Raw genomic sequence first — 22,359 nt, forward strand, 5'->3', positions numbered from 1 at the left:
GTGAACTTGCTTTTCCAAGTGAACGGGACCAAGTAAAGAATGTGGAAAGCAAAGCCACAAACAACATCCCAGTATGCAGTATGATATATGAGGGTGTTGAAATAAGGTGTGTTGAAAACGGCCTTGATTTTTCTGTTATAGTCAGCTCATTCACAGCTTCCTGGTACATAAAAAATTCTTTTTAACTGCAGCTGAATTTCCTGTTTCCTTCTTAGGAAGAACCCCAGAAACTGCTTCTCAGCACGTGCTTTTTAACAAGACTGAATGAAAGTAACTGGAGAAGCAAGCAATGAGTTGTATGCAGACAGGTAACAGAGGGCACATGCTTAATTTCCTCCCTAATTTTTAAAAAAGGATGCCAGGGCTTATTTTGAGTGTTGGGAAAGACAGATGTGCCAAGTTATATCTTATGTCTGGACATCTTGAAGAATCAATAAAATGATGCTTATTGCTTACCATGTCTGCACTGCAAAACCTAGGGCTTTACAATCTTTGGTTGCAGGACCTTGACAGTGCTGAATGCTCTGCATTGATTATCCATTTTGTTATTCAATGAGTACATCTGTCTATGCAGAGACATGCCAATACAGAAACTATTGACTTAATACATGATTATGTTTTATACAATTTGTTAAACAGTGACCTCTCTTTTACAATGCTGTTATCCTAGGATTTGGCTGTGATCAGTATAGTATGCTCTATACCGGTTGACAAAGTGTTATACTTCTCATATTAAGGACAGACCATATTTGCTGTTGGAAAAATGAGTCATGATACCAGGCAAAAATGAATATTGAAGCATGGCCATACTAGGACATATTAATTCTCTATTGGATACCAGTAGTGGCCTTTTAGATTCTGATGGAGATAATTAAGAGCTAGGCAGGAACATAGTGATATCCCACTTACGATTCACTAATAATGATTCATGGAACTACAATATATAGGATAGGACACATGGCCTGGGAAGAGTACGGGGGTGCAGTCCAGATGAGCAGAGATGGGATAAGGAAAGCCAAGGCACAGATGGAATCGAGACTGGCAAGGGATGCAAAGAATAACAGGAAGGGATTCTGTGGGTACATTGCTCAGAAAAGAAAAGCGAAGGGGAGTGTACCACCTCTGATGGATGAGAAGGGTGAACTGGTAACAACAGATGTGGAGAAGGCTGAGGTACTCAATAACTTCTTTGACTCAGTCTTCACTGCCAGTCAGGCTTCCCATGTCTCTCGTTTCCCTGAGCCTACAGATAGAGGCTGGGAGAGAAAGTCCCACCCACGGTAAGCAAAGAACAGGTTTGAGACCACCTGATTAAACTAAACAAGTAGAAGTCTATGGAGCCTGATACATACATCCTAGGGTCCTGAAGGAATCAGCTGATGTAGGTGCCAAGCCTCTCTCCATCATATTTGAAAAGTCCTGGCAGTCAGGAGAATTTGATGGTGACTGGAAAAAGGGAAACATCACTCCCATTTTTAGAAAGGGTAGAAAGGAGAACCTGTGGAACTACAGCAGGTGGAGGGAGGGGATTGTCTCCTTCTACTCTGCCCTCATGAGGCCCCGCTTGGAGTACTGTGTCCAGTTCTGGAGCCCCCAGCACAAGAAGGATGTTGATCTTCTAGAACAGTTCCAGAGGAGGATCACGTAGTTGATCAGAGGGCCAGAGCACCTCTCCTTGAAGAAAGGCAGAGTTCAGCCTACAGAAGAGAAGGCTCTGTGGTGACCTCATTGTTGCCTTTCAATACTTAAAGGGAACTTATAGGAAAGATGGAGAGCAACTTTTTGCTGCATCAGATAATGACAGGACAAGAGGGAATGGTGGCTTTTATTTATTTATTTATTTATTTATTTATTTATTTTAACTAAAAGTGGGGAGATTTAGATTAGAGATTAGGAGGAAATTCTTCACTGAGAGGGTGGCAAGGCACTGTAACAGGTTGCCTAGAGAGGCTGTGGATGCCCCATCCTTGGATGTGTTCTAGACCAGGTTAGATGAGGCCCTGAGCAACCTGATCTACTGGGTGGCATTCCAGCTTATGACAAGGGGGTTGTAATTAGATGATCTTCAATGTCCCTTCTAACCCAAGCCATTCTATGATTCTATGAATATTTCAGTTTGTTTTGTGTACACAAGTGCACACCTGTTTGTTACCTTTTGAATAATTTTGAAATTAAGTTGTTAACAATTGGGTGTTATACCAAAGGGTTATTCACGCTTTATCATAAAACTTCCATTCTCTTCTTAAGAAGCAGAATGCTGGGAACTCCAAACTGCTTTCTGATATAAATTATCAAATCAATCTGAGTCAACTAACCATTAATAGCCAGTAAAAGACCAGTGTTAGCCTAAACAGTTATACGGTAGTAGTATAATACTTGTATACATGTTTAGGCTAACATTGGTCTTCTTATTGCCTTTAGATGTACACAGTATTTATGAATGTTTTTAGCATAAGAAGTCTTGTTCAAATGATAACATTCGATAGCAGTTACAGGAATATGGGCAGTGTTGCTAAGGCGGAGCAACCAAAGCCACCAGTCTGTAAATCATGAATCCCTAGGATTTGTGGTGACTAGCATGATGCAACATAACAATTACTCAGTCCTTGTGTTAAACATTACTTTTCTTCTTCCTCCCCCCCCCTCCCCAAACAAACTTGGAAGTAATAAATTCAGCTCCTTTCCAGTTGCAAACTTACTCTGAACTAAAACATTGCTCTTCATAACTTTTTCAGAGATCTATAGGATACCAAGACAGACATCTCAATGGCTACCGAGGTATGCTCTTTCCCTCACCCTAGTTTCCCTCTCTATTTTCTAATTCTTCTTCTGTCTGCTTCATTGTCCATATTCTATGACACTTATGTAATAATGATTTTGAAAATGGATGTTCTATGTACTTCATGCATATGTTACTCTGCATAGTATTTGTAGGGACTAACTTCAATTTTTTGAGTCTTCCTGTCTAGATAATATCAAAAGATAAACCTCCAAAACATGAATGATAGCAAGGATAGGATTCATCTCACTGACTGCAAACATCTGCAATACAGATTTCTACATATGAGCTAATCATGAATGCATTTCCTAGTGCAGTGCAACAGTGCAACAGTATCTCTGGGGTGTATGAAATATGGTTTAGGAGTGGTATTCTAGAAGAGGTTGTTTCTCTCCATTGATGTTAAGAGATGTTAATGTTAATGTCAAGAAATGTTAATGGCTATAACTGACATGGAGAAGGCTGAGGTACTCAACAATATTTTGCCTCAGTATTCACATGCAATTGCTCATTCAATACCTCCCAGGTCACAGAATCTCAGGGCAGGGACCAGGGGAATGAAGCTTCCTCTGTAGGAGAAAGCAAGGTTCGATACCATCAGAAGAATCTGAATATGCACAAGTTGATGGGGCCTGATGAGTTGCATCCAGGGATGCTCAGGGAACTGGGAGATGAAGTTGCTAAGTGCATAAGGAATTGGCTGGATGGTCACATTAAAACAGTTGCAGTCAGTATCTCAATGTCCAGGTGGAGACCAGTGGTGTCTCATCCCCTCAGGGTTCTATTTTGGGAATTCAGCCAAGCCAAGTGTAAGGTTCTGCACCTGGCTTCGGGCAATCACAAATATTAATACAGACTATGTGATGAATGGATTGAGAGCAGCCCTGCAGAAAAGGAGTTGGGGGTATTGGTGGATGAAACACTTGACATGAACTGGTAATGTGTGCTTACAACCCAGAAAGCCTTTTTATTCTGGGCTGCATCAAAAAGCCCATGGCCAGCAGATCAAGGGGGATGGTTCTCCCAATCTCTTCTGCTTTCATGATATCCTGCTAGGAATACTGCATCCAGCTCTGTGGCCCCCAGCATAAGAGAGACATGGACCTATTACAGACAGTACAGAGGAGAACCACAAAGATGATCAGAGCATGGAACACTTCTCCTATGAAGATAGGTTGAGAAAGCTGGGGTTATTTAAATTAAAGAAGTCTCCTTCTCTAAGGAAGAGGAAAGAGCAACAAAGGGAGACCTTATAGAGGTCTTCCAATACTTACAGAAAGCCTCCAGAAAAGATTGGGAGATGCTTTACCAGGGTGTGTAATGAGAGGACAAGGGGCAATGTTTTCAAACTAAGAGAGAGTAAATTTAGACTGGATATAAGGAAGCAATTCTTCACAATGAGGGTGGTGAAGCACTGGGACAGGTTGCCTAGAGAAATTGTGGATGCTCCCTCCCTGGAAGTGTTTATGGCCAGCTTAGATGGGGCTTTGAGCAACATGGTCTAGTGGAAGGTATGTCTTCCCAGACATGCCCGGAGTGTTGGAACTAGATTACCTTTAAAGGTCCCTTCCAACCAAAACTGTTCAGTGTTTGTGCGATTCTATGATTCTATTATGTTCAGGTACTGTAGATCTCAGGGTGAAATCTACGTGAAATGAAATGAAGTGAAATGAATGCTGCCACAAACATATATCAGATCTATAAGAGAAACCTGGGAAAGTTATATTTCTTTAGGCTATTGTGAACATTAGTTCCAGCTAGACATTTGTTTTTAACTGAAAGATATATCATTGACTCAAGGAAATCAATTGTTGAATTCGACTGCAGTTGATAAATTGTTTCAACAAGAATTCTGCCCTTCTATCCTCTATTTAAAGTATACTAGAAAAATGAGTTCTCTGATCTTCTTTTTGATGATGTTAGGTATTAAATCAGGGTAAACATTGGTTAGTCTGTGGAGAGCCAGATCATATTTATGGATATTGTATATTAAATTTTATGTAGTGAGAAATGGTTTTACCCTGAATGTGTTTCACTTTTTATGCCAGGTTACTAATGAAGTTCGTTTGTCTAGCGATCTCTCAGAAGGTGAGGTAAAAGCCACTAAGAATAGAAGAAGAAGAGTGCAGATGTGCCTGCATGAATTACTTGATGTTAATTTTGACGAGGTAAGCACTGACAATCATGTTAAGGTAAAAAGGATAACACTCCCGTGATGTAACACAGACTGTCATTTGAAGTGAGGTCATATTATTGACCTCAAGAAAATTAACTGTATATCAGCCAAAACCAGCACAACATCACATGGTATGAAATATTCCTTTAGTCCATCTGGGTCAGTTGTCCCATACCTATTATGTTGCCTCCTAGCCTCCTGCTCACCCACAGCCTGCTTTCTGGGGGTGGAGTGTGGAGTGGGAATGAGAGAGTCTTGATGCTGTGGCAGCACTGTTCAGTAACAGTCAAATTATTGGTGTGTTATTAGTACCATTCTAGCCTCAAATCCAAAATACAGCACCATAGTGGCTGCTATAAAGAAAGTTGACTTTAATCTAGTCAAATGCAGTACAGCATACTTCTTTAGAAATGTCTTGGCTGGCTATAATAGTTCTATCTTTCACTTTTGGAAAAAAATAAAAAATAAAGGTCTTGGTGACGGAAAGGGAACAGAGAAACACAGTACATACTTCTCAAGACATAGTTATATTTTAAAGCAACATCACAGAAACATAGTCGGAACAAAATTGCGTATCAGAAAGACGAGTGCGCTTCATTCATGGTGGGACAATATAAAGGAGAACATAATTTGTGACCGTTATGTAAAGGGAAAAGAGAAATAGGGGAAAGCAGGTAGATTATGGAATGTGTCCTAAACAAAACTAACAGGTGAGTTGAGAACTTCAAGGGCCCTTATCCCTGACTGTTTGTTAAGCCTTTGCTCTAAAAAGAGTGCATCAAGATTAACCTTTATGTACTGGTGTTTTCTGTCTTCCTCTCCTCAGAATAATGTACCTAACATTGTTGTTCTGGGATCAGGAGGAGGCCTGCGTGCTATGATAGCCCTGCTAGGAACCTTGGTGGAGCTGAAAAATCAGAATATCTTGGATGCTGTCATGTATCTGTGTGGGGTGTCTGGATCCACTTGGTAGGTACCTGTTGACTGGTGTGATAGTAAGTGAACTGCTTCATAGATTCAGTAGAAATCTGACACTTTCTTCACTGTTCAGAACCCTGTATGGGGCTCACAACTGATGAACCTAGCGGCCGGTAAGATGTGGCCTGCAAAAAGGTGAGAGGCAGAGGAAATACTTATAATATCACCTACAGTCCAGCAATACTGATCTTTCATCCCTAGAGAGGAAGAGCCTCTCAATTAAGCTAACTCTGTCTTACCTTCTTGAAGATATATTTCCCCTTGTTTACAGGTTAATGACGATGAGGAGAGCAGAAAAGTGACAACCAGCTAGGAAAATGTTGAAAACTTCTGGGTATCATACTACTCAGAAGTAAAGGGGCTTGTTTGATAGAGGCTATGTTACGTTTAGAAAGGGCCTATAAAACTTAGCTACATCTTTCGAGTGTATGGGAATGACTCAAGGTGCATAAATGTAAACACCTAGTACCATTTTACCTACTTTGCCTGCCCCCTGCCTGTTGGGAAAAGCACTGGGTCTCCTACATAAACTGCATCAAATCTACTAAATTTGTAGTGATGTCTCACACACATGACACGTTAAATAACGTTATATATATGCATGGTTATTCTCTTGAATTTTGTACTTGATTTACTTTTCAGATGTATCTTTTATGCAATGGAAAGAAACGACATTTGGGAACAGGAGCCATTTTACTTTAAGGTCTATGTGCACCATTGTCAGCGATATGCATGGATTGTTGCATACTTAATTTAGACAACTAAATACATGTGCCTGTATGTGAAATATACACCTAGCCTTCTCTTTTATTTAAGGGGATAGGTTTATGATCTGTAAAGATAGACTTATAGCAACAGCTTAGATGTTATAGAAGAAAATTCTGGTTTTATTCAGGTGGTTCACAAGGACACAGGTCTACAGCTCCTATGGAAGTCTTGGACACTTTACACCTCAAGTGTCACTATCTGTGGTTAGAAGCCCTATGTGGTGTCTGCACTAATCCCAAACATCCTCACAGTAGACGGATAGGATGCCATCCAGAACGACCTAGACAGATTTGACAGGTGGACCTCTTTGAACCTCTCAAAGTTCAAACAACGCCAAGTGTGTGGTCCTGCTTCTGGTCTGGGGCAATCCTAAGCACAAATACAGGCTGTGCTGTGAATGGACTGATAATAGCCCTGAGGAGAAGGAGCTGGCAGTGTTGCTGGATGAAAAACTCAACAGGAGCTGGCAATGTGTGCTGGTAACCCAGAAAGCCAAGCCCATATCCTGGGCTGCATCAAAACAAGCACGGCCAGTAGGTTGAAGGAGGTGATTCTCTCCCTCTTCTCTGCTCTCATGAGACCCCATCTAGAGAACAGTATTCAGCTCCGACATAATAATGACATGGACCTGTTAGAGCAAGTCTAGAAGAGAGTCACGAAGATGATCAGAGGGCCGGAGCACCTCTTCTACAAAGACAGGGTGAGGGAGTTGTGGTTGTTCAGCCTGGAGAAGAAATGGCTCCAGGGAGTCCTTACAGCAGCCTTCCAGTATTTAAAGAGGGCCTCATGAGAAAGCTGAAGAGGAACTCTTTAACAGAGAGTGTAGTGATAGGACAAAGCATAATGGTTTTAAACTAAAAGAGGTAGGTTGAAATTAGATATATTAAGAAGAAATGTCAGTCTGAGTTTGGTGCTGGGAAAGCTTGTGGAGCAGTTTATCCCGAGTGCCATCACACAGAACTTGCAGGACAACCCTGGCCCAGGGTTGATCAGGCCCTGACAAGGTCCAGTCAGCATGGGTTTATCAAAGGCAGATCCTGCTTGACAAACCTGATCTCCTTCTATGACAAGGTGATGTGCTCAGTGGACAAGGGAAAGGCTGTAGATGTGGTCTACCACATCACCTTCACCTTCAGTAAGGCTTTTGACACTGTTTCCCACAGCATTCTTCTGAAGAAGTTGGGTACTCAAGGCTTGGGCAGGTGTATGCTTTGTTGGGTTAAAACCTGGCTGGGTAGCTGGGCCCAAAGAGTTGTGACGAATGGAGTTAAATCCAGTTGGAGACTGGTCACTCGTGGTGTCCTCCAGGGCTCAGTATTAGGGCTAGTTGTCTTCAATATCTTTATCAATGATCTGGATGAGGGAATCGAGTGCACCCTCAGTAAGTTTTCAGATGACACCAAGTTAGGCACGAGTGTTGATCTGCTCAAGGATAGGAGAGCTCTGCAGAGGAATCTGGATAGGCTGGACTGGTGGGCTGAGGCCGACTGTATGAGGTTCAACAAGTCTAAGTGCTGGGTCCTGCATTTGATGCACAACAACTCCAACCAGTGCTACAGGCTTGGGGGAGAGTGGCTGGAGAACTGCCCGGCAGATAGGGACCTGGGGGTATTGGTCACTAGCCATCTGAATACAAGCCAGCAATGTGCTCAGGTGGCTAAGAAGGCCAAAAGCATCCTGGCTTGTATCAGAAATAGCATGGTCAGCAGGACTAAGGAAGTGATTTTCCCCTTGTACCCAGCTCTGGTATGAACACCATGAACATAGTATTCAGTTTTGGGCCCCCCACTACAAGAAGGACATCGAGGTGCTGGAGCATGTCCAAAGAAAGGCAACAAAGCTGGTGAAGGCTCTAGAGAACCCAAAGAAGGGCAACAAATCCGGTGAAGGGTCTAGAGAACAAGTCTTATGAGGAGCAGCTGAAGGAGCTGGGGTTATTTAGCTTATAGAAAAAAAGGCTCAGAGAGACCTTATGGTACTTTACAATTACCTTAAAAGAGGTTGTAATGAAGTGGGGATCAGTCTCTTCTCCCAAACACCAAGTGATAAGGTGAGGGGAAATGGCCTCAAGCTTTGCCAGAGGAGATTTAGGTTGGATATTAGGAGAAATTTCTTTACTGAAAGGGTTGTGTGGCATTGGAATAGTCTGCCCAGGGAAGTGGTTGAGTCACCATCTCTGGAGGTCTTCAAAAAACATTCTGATGTAGAACTTAGAAACATGGCTTAGTGGTGAACTTGTCAGTGCTAGGTTAAATGTTGGATTAGATGACCTTAGAGGTCTTTTCCAACTTGAATAATTCTATGATTCTATGAAGTGCTTGACTATTAGGGTGGTGAGGCACTGGAACAGATTTTCCAGAGAAGTTGTGGATGTCCCATCCCTGCAGATGTTCAAGGACAGACTGGATGGGGCTTTGGGCAGCCAGATCAAGTGGGAGTTGTTTGTGCCCATTAAAGGGAGAGATTGAAATAGGTTATCTTCAGGGTCACTTCCACCTCAAACTATTCTATGATTCTATGATTTTATGATCTTCAATGTACAGAGTCAATACACAGACAACAGGCTGCTCTTGATGAAGAAAGTCATTCTGTACACCTTAATTTATTAGGTGTTATTAGGGCCATAGAGCTGGTCTTGGAACAGTCCGAGCCCTTCACATCTCTGCAAGTAGCTAGCAGAGATGATATTTTAGTAGGATATGATACCACACTGCAAATGTACCAAATTTATTGGTCCTAATAACAGACCAAAAATTTCACAAGTTTATAAAAATGGTGACATGATGTAATTCATTTTGCTTAAGTCTGTTCCATGTTCTTTAATGGATTATCTGTTTCTTAGCAGGCTTCACATCTTTCCCTCTAAAGAGTTCTGCAAAATCTGTATTCCTACAGCAATTTACCCTAAATAAGTGTCATGTAACCATCTGAAATTCAGCTTCATGTCATCTAATTAATTAAATGACATTATCAGAATGCAAGTGGGAAGCAAATGATCAAGGAACAATGACATCCTTCTATGCTGCAAAGTTCCTTGCTTGCGGAGAAGCCTATGAGTTCTTTTTCTTCCCATACATTTTTTAAACCATTCCAATATCTGCATGCAGATTGAAAGGAAAAAAAAAAATCAAAGCTCTATTCATTTCCCTCTTTACTAGAGAACGAATTTTTCTTTCTCCTTAAAAGGTGCATGTCCATGCTGTATACAGATTCAAAATGGTCAGAAAAATTGAAGTCCCTGGAAGAGAATCTAATCAAAATTCTTGCAGTGGACACTTCAAAAGTTATGAAGGCAATAGAATATTTAGAGGAGTCATCAGAAGATGAACATTTCTCACTCACTGATGTCTGGGCCTGTGTTGTATACAAAATGCTGCATCAGGTAAGAAACTAATTACAAATACCTTTTGAATGTTTTGAAAATCTCAAAGTAATTGTAACTGAATTTGACTTTGGTGAATGTTTTGAGGAGTTGCATAAATTGAAGCAACATTTTAGAGCATTATGTCTAATCTCTTGATATGTAAAGGTAGAGAGGTTAATCCAACTCCATTCTCCAAAATGGGGTTATCCCCAGTAGTATGGAAGGAAGGAACAACAACTGATGTTCATACTTATTTTCCAGTTTGATGAGAACAAGCTGACTGATTACAGGGATGCCTCAGAGAGTGGAATAAACCCTTACCCAATTTATGCAGCAGTGGATAAGGAAAAACTGAGTAAAGTGGGTGCAAGCTCTCCAGGTAAATATGGGTTCATCTTACAGTATTTTAAATACCATCAGATATCTTAAATACCATTAGGTTCCCTTAAGGTAATGGCAGACATAAACTGTGCTGATATCGAACCCCATTTTGACAAATAATGGAGAAAAAGAGGCACTTCCAGGGGCTGAATCACATTCTGTAAAGGTCACCTGCATGATAGGAGAGTGAGACAACTCCAGAACAGAATAGACTAAACAGATTAGATAAGACATCAATAAAATAGATCTTCAAAATGTAGGTTGTAGATGAAATTTTATGCAGGTCTCATGTAGCAGCAATTTAAGATGTACTAATTCCTTTACGGTAAATCACAAATTAGTTTGTATGTTTTTTTTCCTTAGCAGCATTTAATCATTAGTTAATCATTATCATATTTAATACAAGAAGTCAATAGCATTTGCTGCAATCCATACAGTGACTTAGTTAAAGATTTGTAAATAGCAGTGCTCACACACAAGACTTAACGGCAAGGTATTAGCAATTTCTGTAGAGCAAGGGACAGGTGATTTCTATACAACAAGGGATTGGGGGTTTTCTAAACTCAACCCATTGAGTTTCACAAAGAACGAAGAACTTCACCAAGGAATTTTCTTCTTTTGTTGAAGTACTCACCTTCGCCTGACTCAGCTTATTCAGCAGACAATCACTGAACCTCAAGGAGTCTGCCCTAATAGGCATCCCTCCTCAGGGAAAGATCCTAGGTCACAGCTCACTGTGGTCCTGGAGAGCTCAAGGGGGCTTTTTGCTTAGGACCTGTATTTATAGGACTGTGAGATGATTGGCTTTGGTCAGTATTTTTCCATTCTGGCCACAATTCAGGTTAGGTAATCCTTGTGTTGCCAAACCAACCATACAATTCTAGTACTTTCCAAATTGTACAGTTCAGGTAGCCAGGTAGAAGAAGTTCCAGGTTAAGTTAGGGAGTGCCTAATCATCCCAACTCACTGCACTTGTAACAATGGCAAGCCTGACATTGAAGAGTTGCTGGAGGTGAGGGGGCGAGGTGGAGGGAGGGTCTGCACCACGACAATGTAGAAGCTGGAATATAGACATTTGGTGCCATCATAGAACTCCTTGGCCTCCACCTGAGTATTCAGAGGGGCTCAGTTCTTTTGTAAAGTTCTCTCTATTCACATTTGAGAATCCTTATGTCATAAAAGTGACTCAGGATGTTCTGTGACAAAGGGGGAATTTGTACCTCCTTTTAGTAAACCTTTTTAGTAAGATTTAGTCATGATCATCAGACAGCTGCTCAATTAGGGAGATGAGCGGGAGAGAGCACACACACAAAATTTGCAGTAGTTTATATACTATTTGCAATAAGGCACTATGCAAACATATACAATCATATTGTTACAGCAGTCTCAACTCTGCAAAACATCTTCCCTTATTCCATGCAAAACAGAGCTTTGGCACAGGACAGGTGTGGGCCTTGGGTTGGCACCAATCCTTTGTTATGTGTTCCTGAGGCCTTGATCTTCTCTGAAGCTGATTTTTTCTCAAAACAGGAATTTTGGTGTTTCTCTCAAATAATCTGTTTGTTGTTCCCAGCCCATCAGATGAAAGTGTTCAGGCCAATGTTTATAGCTCTGGGCAGAGTCAAAGTGATCAGGTCCTAACTGCTAGGCAGAAGGTCTAACCCTTTCATTGCAGAGCACGAAGCACAGAGCAGGCAGAGTGGTTAACCCCTGCCTCACTCTTACCATACTCTGCCTACTTCACCTACTCCTCTATAACAGTATGGGCTTCCTTTCCATCCTACATCATAACAGTCAGCTCCAGGCAGATGACTCAGTTCAGGATAGGTCCCTGGTACCATAAGTCCCTGGTAACATATATGCGGGTACTTGAATCAAGCCCTTTCTCTTCTCTTCACTGACACTAAAGTGTATTAGGGCAGTCACGCCACATGAGCAGAAGGACTCTCTTAGTTTATAAGCATTGAGAGGCCTATGAGCACATCTGAGAGATTTATTCAGAGCTGTACAATTTGACGGATGATCTGCAGGAATCCCAGACCTTTCAGGTGTAGCAGTTGGAGGCCAGGTTATAAAGGATACCAAGAGCATAAAAAGCAGCAGACATAGCATGCTATGACTATCTTTGTTCCCCATATGAAAATTCATCTTTGTCAGCTAAAGTCAGGTGATTTGAGAAAGGAAAAGAAAAACAACCCGAATGCTATCTTGGGATGGTGAGGTCAACTATACTTCTGAATATTGTGTGACAAAACACAATATTCTTTGATTTTCTCAGGGACCTGGTTTGAATTCACTCCACATGAGGCTGGATATACTGCCTTGGGTGCTTTTGTGAGTACAGAGAACTTTGGAAGTAAATTTGAAAAGGGTACACTGATGGAGAAGAATAAGAAGAAAACCATTTGTTACATGCAAGGTAAATCTTCCTGATTCTTCTTTGCAGAATATCTATCTATATATATTTGTATTCTGTATATATATACAGGTATATATGGATATATATATATGTATATATAAACAGGTATACTATTCTGTATTTTTCTGCAGATTTTAATAATGTAGCTAATATTGTATTGTGTGTGTATATATGTATTACGTATGCATGCATAATAATGGAGAATTCTGGAGACCAGTTTGTCTCTCTTTAAACGTCCAAATGGGAACATCTGAATACCTCTCTACTCTCCACTACCTAAACTGACCGGTTTTATGTGGTCGTTAAGGAAAATTAGAGATCTCCATCCTAGCTTAGTAAAGTTAGTAAAATATTCCCAGCCTAACTGTCTAAATGTTTTATAATCTCAGCATATTTACTTTACAGGGAATGATGCTTCCCAAATCAGATGCACCCTGTGAGGACTGATTCCTCCTATTATTTCAATTTGTTTCACTCTGTTACAGTCCAGGTGCCAAATCTTTTTATTCCCTACCTACAGCTGCAAATCTCATCTCACTTGTGTACAACACATCTAAATATATGTATCACCCTTAAACACATCTTGCATTTAATCACTTCATGCCCCAGTCTCCTCAGAACACGTGCTTGGCATCATTCCCTCTAGGAAAAACAAAACAAAACAAAACAAAACACAAACTCAACAAACAAACATAAAATCCACTCTAATTCTGGCTATTTAATTAATTCAGACAGAAAAAAAATAATAATAATCAAAATACAGTGAAGAAATGAAGAGTACTTATGGCTCTGGGCTCATGTGTGGGGTCTGCACAGCAAAGTGTTCAACCAAGAGTTCTATAGTGTGAGAGTATTCAGTGTTTGCTATGGGATACTGGCCTTAATGTAAAAAAAAAATTAAATAAAAAATAGCCCACTGAACTGTAGACCTGGCATGAGGAAGAAGGAATAAATCAGATTTTAAGCTGTATAATCCTTTCAGTGGACAATTTTGGAAAACTATGCAAGTAGTTTTGATTTAGACTTCTACCTTATAGGTTTTGAAAGTTAGGTAAGAGGAGTGTACTATTGAAAGGTAATCTTGGATTGAATTCTTAGTAAGACAAACATAAAACAAGTATTTTAACCACTTTTTTTTTTTTTTTTTTTTTTTTTTTTTTTCTTTCAGGCTTATGGGGGAGTGCTTTGGGAAGCATGGAAGAAATTCGAAAGGCTATACTAGGTACTCTGTTTTTTTCTGTTGCCTCTATGTTCAAATTACAAATTGAGCATATACTTCAAATTACCCTTGGGCACTTCAAATTACACATGGGCATTGAAGATACCGCTAATTGAGACTTGAAGTATCAGTCATGACTACATCTGGTGCGGGATGTTAAGGGCAACAAGAAGGGCTTTGTAGGTACATAATCATCAAAAGGAAGACTAGGTAAATCACAGAATCACAGAATCACAGAATTTTCTAGGTTGGAAGATACCTCAAGGTCATCGAGTCCAACCTCTGACCTAACGCTAACAGTCCCCACTAAACCATTTCCCTAAGCTCTACATCTAAACGTCTTTTAAAGACCTCCAGGGATGGTGACTCCACCACTTCCCTGGGCAGCCTGTTCCAGTGCCTCACAACCCTTTCAGTGAAGAAGTTCTTCCTAACATCTAACCTAAAACTCCCCTGGCTCAACTTAAGCCCATTCCCCCTCGTCCTGTCACCAGGCACGTGGGAGAACAGACCAACCCCCACCTCGCTACAGCCTCCCTTGAGGTACCCATAGAGAGCGATAAGGTCGCCCCTGAGCCTCCTCTTCTCCAGGCTGAACAAGCTCAGCTCCCTCAGCCGCTCCTCGTAGGACTTGTTCTCCAGGCCCCTCACCAGCTTTGTCGCCCTTCTCTGCACCCGCTCAAGCACCTCCATGTCCTTCTTGTAGCAAGGGGCCCAAAACTGAACACAGTACTCGAGGTGCGGCCTCACCAGAGCTGAGTACAGGGGGACGATCACCTCCCTAGCCCTGCTGGTCACACCGTTCCTGATACAAGCCAGGATGCTCTTGGCCTTCTTGGCCACCTGAGCACACTGCTGGCTCATATTCAGCCGACTATCACCCATCACTCCCAGGTCCTTCTCTGCCTGGCAGCTCTCCAACCATTCCTCTCCCAGCCTGTAGCTCTGCTTGGGGTTATTGCGCCCCAGGTGCAGGACCCGGCACTTGGCCTTGTTGAACTTCATGCAGTTGGCCTCAGCCCATCGGTGCAGCCTATCCAGATCCTCCTGCAGAGCTTTCCTACCCTCAAGCAGATCGACACACGCACCTAACTTGGTGTCATCTGCAAACTTACTGAGGGTGCACTCGATGCCCTCGTCCAGATCATCGATGAAGATATTAAAGAGGACCGGCCCCAGCACCGAGCCCTGGGGGACGCCACTAGTGACTGGCCTCCAACTGGACTTGGCTCCATTCACCAAGACTCTTTGGGCCCGGCTATCCAGCCAGTTTCTAACCCAACGAAGCGTGCGCCAGTCCAAGCCAAGAGCAGCCAGTTTCTTGAGGAGAATGCTGTGGGAGACGGTGTCAAAAGCCTTGCTGAAGTCAAGGTAGACCACATCCACAGCCTTTCCCTCATCCACCCAGCGCGTCACTCTGTCATAGAAGGAGATCAGGTTCGTCAGGCATGACCTGCCTTTCATAAAGCCATGCTGACTGGGCCTGATCGCCTGCTTCCCCTGCAAGTGCTGCATGATGACTCTCAGGAGGATCTGCTCCATGAGCTTTCCTGGCACTGAGGTCAAGCTGACAGGCCTGTAGTTTCCCGGGTCTGCCCTCCGGCCCTTCTTGTAGATGGGCGTCACGTTTGCTAGCCGCCAGTCGATTGGGACCTCCCCCAATAGCCAGGACTGTTGATAAATGATGGTAAGTGGCTTGGCCAGCTCCTCTGCCAGTTCCCTCAGTACCCTTGGGTGGATCCCATCCGGCCCCATCGACTTGTGCACATCTAAGTGCCGTAGCAGGTCACCAACCAGTTCTTCATGGATAATGAGGGCCACATCCTGCTCCCCATCCCCTTCCACCAGCTCAGGGTACTGAGTATCCAGAGAACATCCGGTATTGCCGCTAAAGACTGAGGCAAAGAAGGCATTGAGCACCTCCGCCTTTTCCTCATCTCTTGTAACTAAGTTTCCCCCCGCATCCAGTAAAGGATGGAGATTCTCCTTAGTCCTCCTTTTTGTGTTGATGTATTTATAGAAACGTATTTATATAGAAAATGTATTTATATTATAAAATGTGGACCTGCTGCTGAAAAGGAGGCAGGCAGGAATCCTGGTGGCAAAGGACATGCATAAAGTTGAGTTACTTGGTCCTTCTTTGCTTCACTCTTTATCTGACACTTAAAACACAGATCTATGAGTGATGAACAGAACCAGTAGGAGAATAGTGCTCTACTAGAGTGCCAGACAGAAGACAGGGGAGATCTTTCAAGGAATCTGAAATGGAACTGTACTTATATTTACATTTAAGTGCAAGGCTAGATTTCTTGATGTCTTTTGCTGAAAGACAGTGACTATTTTATGAGAAGGGGTATTCTTATTTTAATTATCTTTTTTTTTTTTTTTTATTTCTTTCTAGACTATATCAAGTGGTTGTTACAAAGCTTACTAAGTTCCTGTGAGACAAGGATATGCAGCCCATATGGATATGGTCATGGTGGGTTATTGTGATTCTTTGTGCTTTTTTGCCTTTTTTTTTTTTTTTTTAATTAAACACTCTGATTTGCTTTCCCCATGTAATCCCTTAGGGGACTGTTAGGATTGTCAGGCAAGGTACAAGGAAATCCAGGCCTTTTTCCCCCTCTCACACATGTAATTATTTGTAAGGTCTTCAACACGTAACTAATTCCCAGTTACTCCAGCTTTTGCTACTCCTCCTTCTGTTGTGTTTCATGGAGCTTTTCTTCCAGAATGAAAAGAAAGACTATTTCTATTCTGGTATGATTGTATAGCCATCCAGATGTGAAAAGCTCAGTGTTAGATGTATTTATTGTCAGCAGGGAGAAATACTCACTTTGCTACATGGTTCCTCTCACCAGTTTAAACTTTTTTAGGATAAGACAAATGAGGGCAGGCTTTCTACAGATTCCATCTGATACAATGACTACATCTTCACTAATTCATGTTAGTTACCATCTACTTAGATCAATACCATCATGCTGATGTTTGGTAAAATAAATTCCATCCTGATGTAACTTCTATCTTGTCTTTCTTAGAAAGTATGTCAAATACCACCGAGTTTTCTCAGACTGTTTTGCTTCTACTAGAACTTCAGCTGTGTGCCGTAAGTGGGAGAGATCCTGAAGAAGTCTTCAATAAATTGTTGAAAATATTGTCAGGCAAGTGAATGATGTGGAAGTTTCTTAATACCTGCACTCTCAGTAATCTGACTTCACAAATTCCTTTGTTGTGTATTCTTATACTTTCCTTTTCTTCTTTTCTCTTTTTAAGAAGATGAAAAAAACCATGCATCCTACCAAATGTGCCTTAAACTGCATAAGACTTGGGTGATGAAAACAAAGGAGGAAAGAATAGAGAGCTGTGTTAATCTGTGCAAAGAAATAGAAAAGGAATTTAGAGGCAAGTATTGCACATTAATGCTTACCGTAATGGTGATGCTCTCCCCACCCCATTTAGAAAAATTCACAGGATTTTCTACAAATCCTGTGATTTACTACAAAAGCCCACATGCATTTGTTGGAAAAAGTCGTCATGTAAGTTGATGTGTATTTGTTTCTTTAATGTCACTGGCTTTTAGCTTTTTTTTCACTTCATTTTCCTTTCATTTTTTCATTTTTTAACACTTTCATTTTTTCAGAGTGTCTTGGACAAGAAGGTACTCCAGAAGAAATGTCACGATCATTGCATGGCAAGTTTATCTCATTTTTAATATCTCTTATTGCTCTTTATATCGTATGTGCTTTCAAAAAAATCCATCTTTGGAGGATTGTGAACATAAATTCCAATGTAAATCTTATGTAGGGTCATTGTGGGATGATCTAGTGAAAACTATACTATAGAATGTATCAATGATATTCCAGTTTTCAATGTTCATAAAGCTTTCTGTTCTCGTGAAAGTAATTAGAATCTGCCTTCTGGAGTAAATAAATTAGGAAGCCTAATCCTGAACAATCAGTTTCCCATTTATTCTTGTTCCTGAGTGAGCCTGTACTTCTCAGGCATTCCAAACTGATGAAGAATACGTTGAAGAGTGGATTTTTCAGTGGATTGCTATTAGCTACTTAGCATGCATTACTCTCAAGTGTTATTTGGAACATCCATCACTAGAGACATTTTGAAATGAAAAGTCATGAAATAAGAAATCCTATAGCAAGCATTTTTGGCAGCTAATCAAAATCTCCACCCTTTTATCTGCTTAGATAGAAGTAACTTTTAGTTACTTTTAGCACTAATGTTTTAAGTAACTGAACTCATTTAGCTTATATCTACAATATTTATTGGACTATGAGTTGAATGAAGATTATTTGGATTTATTTTAAAAAAGACCGAGAAGAGGTCTAAGCAAGACACAAGTAAATTTCGAATAAGAATTTCATGTTGAAGTTCCTAGAATATATTTGCAATGTTAAGCTGATATATCACATATGTAGATCCAGTGCTCTACTAGTTCCATCACCCACTGTGTATGGGCAGCTTTTTGCCAACTCCTTCTGGAGCAAATTGGTTGGTGTTATGAGATTAAATATGGCCATTGCTTCTTTAATCTCCTGTGCTTGTTCCAAGGACTGTGTACACAGATCACACCTGGACTGTCTTTGCCCAATACAGTCCACCAAATTATCGCATTGAGCTGGTTTTCTTACATTTTCTCACATGATCTCTTGAATTTCTCATGGTTTTCTGCCAATATTCCCCACCTTGCACAGTTTGTTCTACCGGGCTGTAACCTGGCTCTCACTTTATCCATGGGACTTTCAGCTGGAAAGAAAATTAAAAGAAAGAACACTCTCTGAGCCACAAGAGTGTTGCAAGGGACCCAGAAAAGATCAGGCCTTGACTGACGTATTCAAATCTGTTTCAAGTGGGCTAAGATTCCACTGACTGATGTTAATTATCTGAACTAGTGAAAAGTATGGTTCTTTTTCTTTGGAAGCACTTGGGCCTTGGCACTAAGGCTGGCTGTATACTATCAGCACATATGTTCTTCTGACATGATGCATCTTCACCTGATTTTGTTGCACCAGTCAAAAAGTGAAGTTGTCTAGATTCAACTATGTTCTAAATTGTTTTCTCTCTTCTTAGCTGGCTTATGGAGTATCTTCAGGATCCTGACTAAAACAATGAAGTGTACTTTAAAGTGGAGATGGGGAACAACCAATAACTTCCTTTACAAGTGCCGTAAGAAACTCCAATGAAATCTTTTTTTATTTAAGATTCAAAAAATACAAACTGGTTATGTTATCTGACTTGATTGGTGGAGCAGAATGCATGGGATCTGGTAGAGCTTTTAGGCTGTGCTTGTGTGATGTTAAACCAATAAAACTGTCTTTGCCATTTATTTATTTTTTTAATACAGCAAGTTAGATAACTTTCCTTTCCAAGATCCACCCTCTCTTAATAGCATCCCATTGTGGGCAGCAACTAAACAAGTCACAAACAGAATTTTATTTCACACTTCTGGAATTCAGACCTGCAATATCATTGCAGACGCATAAGATACTAGCTCAATTCAATCACATAAACACAGGCATCCAATATCACACAAACTGCCCTGAGTTCAGGGGACTACAACATTAGGGTAAAAAGTACAAAAGAAAACCTACAGAACCCCTGTGCCCATTTGAAGGACAACCTGGAGGACAGAGAAAGGAGACTAAGGAGGTGGAACTAGACAGCAAAGTTAATGAAAATGAGTTGTGTTCCTGGCACATGGACAGTAACATGGGTCTCTAGATTCTATCGCCTGCACTAACTGAATGCTCACTTAAAATAATGGAAGTTTGGGCACCTGGCTTAAAAGCAGAAACCTTCATTTAGACAGATATATTTAAGTGTCATGATCTTGAGCTAGCTCATCTGTTCATTTTTCCCTCAAAGATCTTATCTTAAAATGACTAGTGCATATTTCTAGGGGCATAATCTCTTTTAAAAGATCATCAGGAATTTTGGTTTAAAATTGATCACAGTCAGAGAAAGAGATGGCTCATGTGGATGTAGATTCCTCCTGTCAGAATACAGTTGGACATCTGGTTGGGTGTGAGATGCAGGTTCCTATACATTTTTGGGATGCTTAATCAATAAAGTCTGATATACTCTTTTGGGGCTGGTCATATATATATATATATATAATCATATTTGTCTTCATGAATCTCATTGCTTTATTTTATTTTTTTTTTCCTTTTTTTTTCCATTGGACTAGCTAACATTCAGTCCTCTCACTTGTTCGAAAACAAAACCATCTCCTTGATTGATGCTGGCCTGGCAATAAATTCTGCTTATCCTCTGGTACTTAAAAAACAGCGTCAGACAGATCTTATCCTTTCCTTCGACTTCAGCTCTGGAGATCCTTTTGAGGTACATATGTGGTTATCTCTTTGGAGAGCCTACTTTGGGGTTGATTGCATGGACTTTTTTTCAAGGCAGTTGGCAGAAACATATATTTTTAGAACTTGAGGCACTTTATCTGTCTTGTTCACAGGTATTTGATGATATGCTCTCAGGTTATCAAGCTATCAGGTTATCAAAGGTGCATAAAAGCAACAAAGAGAGCGCTCACAAATTTCTTAGTCTCCCTTTTTTCCTTAAGGCTGGTCAGAACTTTTGTGTGGGTAACTGATACTACTCCTTCCTTAAGAGTAATTGATGACATTCTTCAAAGAGATCCTTCAGGTATGCAGCGTGAGGAAATGTGGTATTAATAGTTACACCAGCAAAAAAGTCTGCAGCAACTGCAGAGGCTGAAAATTCTTGGAGAAGAGAAAGGAGAAGAAATACAACCAGTTTCAAAGATGACACAGCAAGGGTATTTCCTAGAGATTTTTGTGCTGTTTTTTGAAACAATTAAAACAATATGAAGTTGTTAAACTCTCAGTGAAACAAACAAAAACAAAATTAAAACTCCTTAGATAGTGATCATGGAAGATATTGTTTACAATTATTTTTATTTCTATTATTTTATGTTTCTAACTCTGTTTTATTCTATTTTGTGGGGGGAACGAGGAGGGAGAAGAATACTAAACTAAACAAAAACTCCTTACTCATTGAGCAGGGAAGATACGGTTTACATTTATTTTTATTTCTACTATTTTATATTTCTAACTCTGCTTCTCTGGCTCTTTTCAGTGTGGTCACTTCAGGGACAGTGGAGGTAAATGCACCAGGAAGCACTGGCTGCTTTGGACTGCCATATATTACAGTAGGCATTGAGAATAGAGTGGAGTGGAGTAGAGTAGAGTAGAGTAGAAATACAGAATAGAAATTAGAATAGAACAGATCAGAACAGAACAGAATAGAATCTAGTCCAGCTGCCTGACCACTCCAGAGCTACCCAGAAGTTAAAACATATTTCTGAAGGCATTGTCAGTCTGGAGAGTCAGTATGGATCAGGACTGGTGGCAGAAAAGTATCAGCTCTGGTGCCAGTAACCAACCTAGTTACTGTTGGTCAGGTCCATAGCAATGACACTGTTCCAAGGTCAAGCTGGGAAGTCAGTCTATGGGTCAGGGTCCAGATCAAAAGAGCTAAGATACAGACATGGCTGAGTATGAGTAGGAGACCAGTGCACCTAGGAGATAGCTCAGACAGGGGCTGAAGGCCCAGTCCTGAGATTAAATGAAGTTCAAGGGGCCCAGGGAAAAGATCTGGTCCTTTTAATTTTGCTAGAGTGCAAGCATGGGAGGACTGCTTTGGAAAGCAAAATTTGTTCTGAAAGGTTGTGAATCTTGTCATATCTTCAGACTGTTGTATAGATGTCAAGACCCTTTAATTTTGATATCTTTCAGTGTCAGCCTTTCTGGACGTAGCTGTAATTTGTTAAACAAAGATTCTTGCTAGAAGTGACTCCAGAAGCAAGTGCTGGATTTTCATTTATATTCTTGATTCAGTCAGTTCCTCAGAGAACTGAAGAAAACTTTGATCTTTATACATAATTTAGGTTATAATTTATTGTTGTCTAAGAAATTATCATCATTTTGTACATATTAATTTTATTACTGGAGAGAGGATTGATTTTTTCTAGGTTTTCAAAAACAAACAAACAAGATAAAAGATGTATACAATTTCTCTATGTCTCAGACCGTCGAGAAAGCAGCTGACTACTGCCAGAAAAATGGTATTCCATTTCCCAAGATAGAGAAGGAGGAAATGGACAAGAAAAACCCTTCTGATTGTTATATCTTTCAAGGAGACAAGTCGTGCCCTACAGTCATGCACTTTCCGCTCTTCAACAAAGTGAATTGTTTTGGTAACATATATTTGTCTCTATGTACTTGCA

At 40.7% G+C, this 22,359-nt stretch overlaps 1 protein-coding gene across 1 annotated transcript in view; it reads left to right on the forward strand.

Annotated features, from left to right (window-relative positions):
• Positions 1-3,231: 3,231 nt before the first annotated feature.
• Positions 3,232-22,359, forward strand: part of PLA2G4C (phospholipase A2 group IVC) — a gene marked incomplete at its 5' end in the record, with an annotated part of 99,174 nt that continues 80,046 nt past the window's right edge. Inside the window, 9 exons of the mRNA XM_082778973.1 lie at positions 3,232-3,246; positions 4,828-4,947; positions 5,782-5,924; positions 9,888-10,083; positions 10,327-10,444; positions 12,725-12,865; positions 14,034-14,087; positions 19,170-19,265; positions 20,287-20,441. Of these exons, the coding sequence (XP_082635099.1) occupies positions 3,232-3,246; positions 4,828-4,947; positions 5,782-5,924; positions 9,888-10,083; positions 10,327-10,444; positions 12,725-12,865; positions 14,034-14,087; positions 19,170-19,265; positions 20,287-20,441 (1,038 nt within the window). The remainder of the gene's footprint in view (positions 3,247-4,827; positions 4,948-5,781; positions 5,925-9,887; positions 10,084-10,326; positions 10,445-12,724; positions 12,866-14,033; positions 14,088-19,169; positions 19,266-20,286; positions 20,442-22,359) is intronic.

Source organism: Aythya marila, assembly GCF_965140915.1.
Source record: "Aythya marila genome assembly, chromosome: 25".
NCBI lineage: Eukaryota > Metazoa > Chordata > Aves > Anseriformes > Anatidae > Aythya > Aythya marila.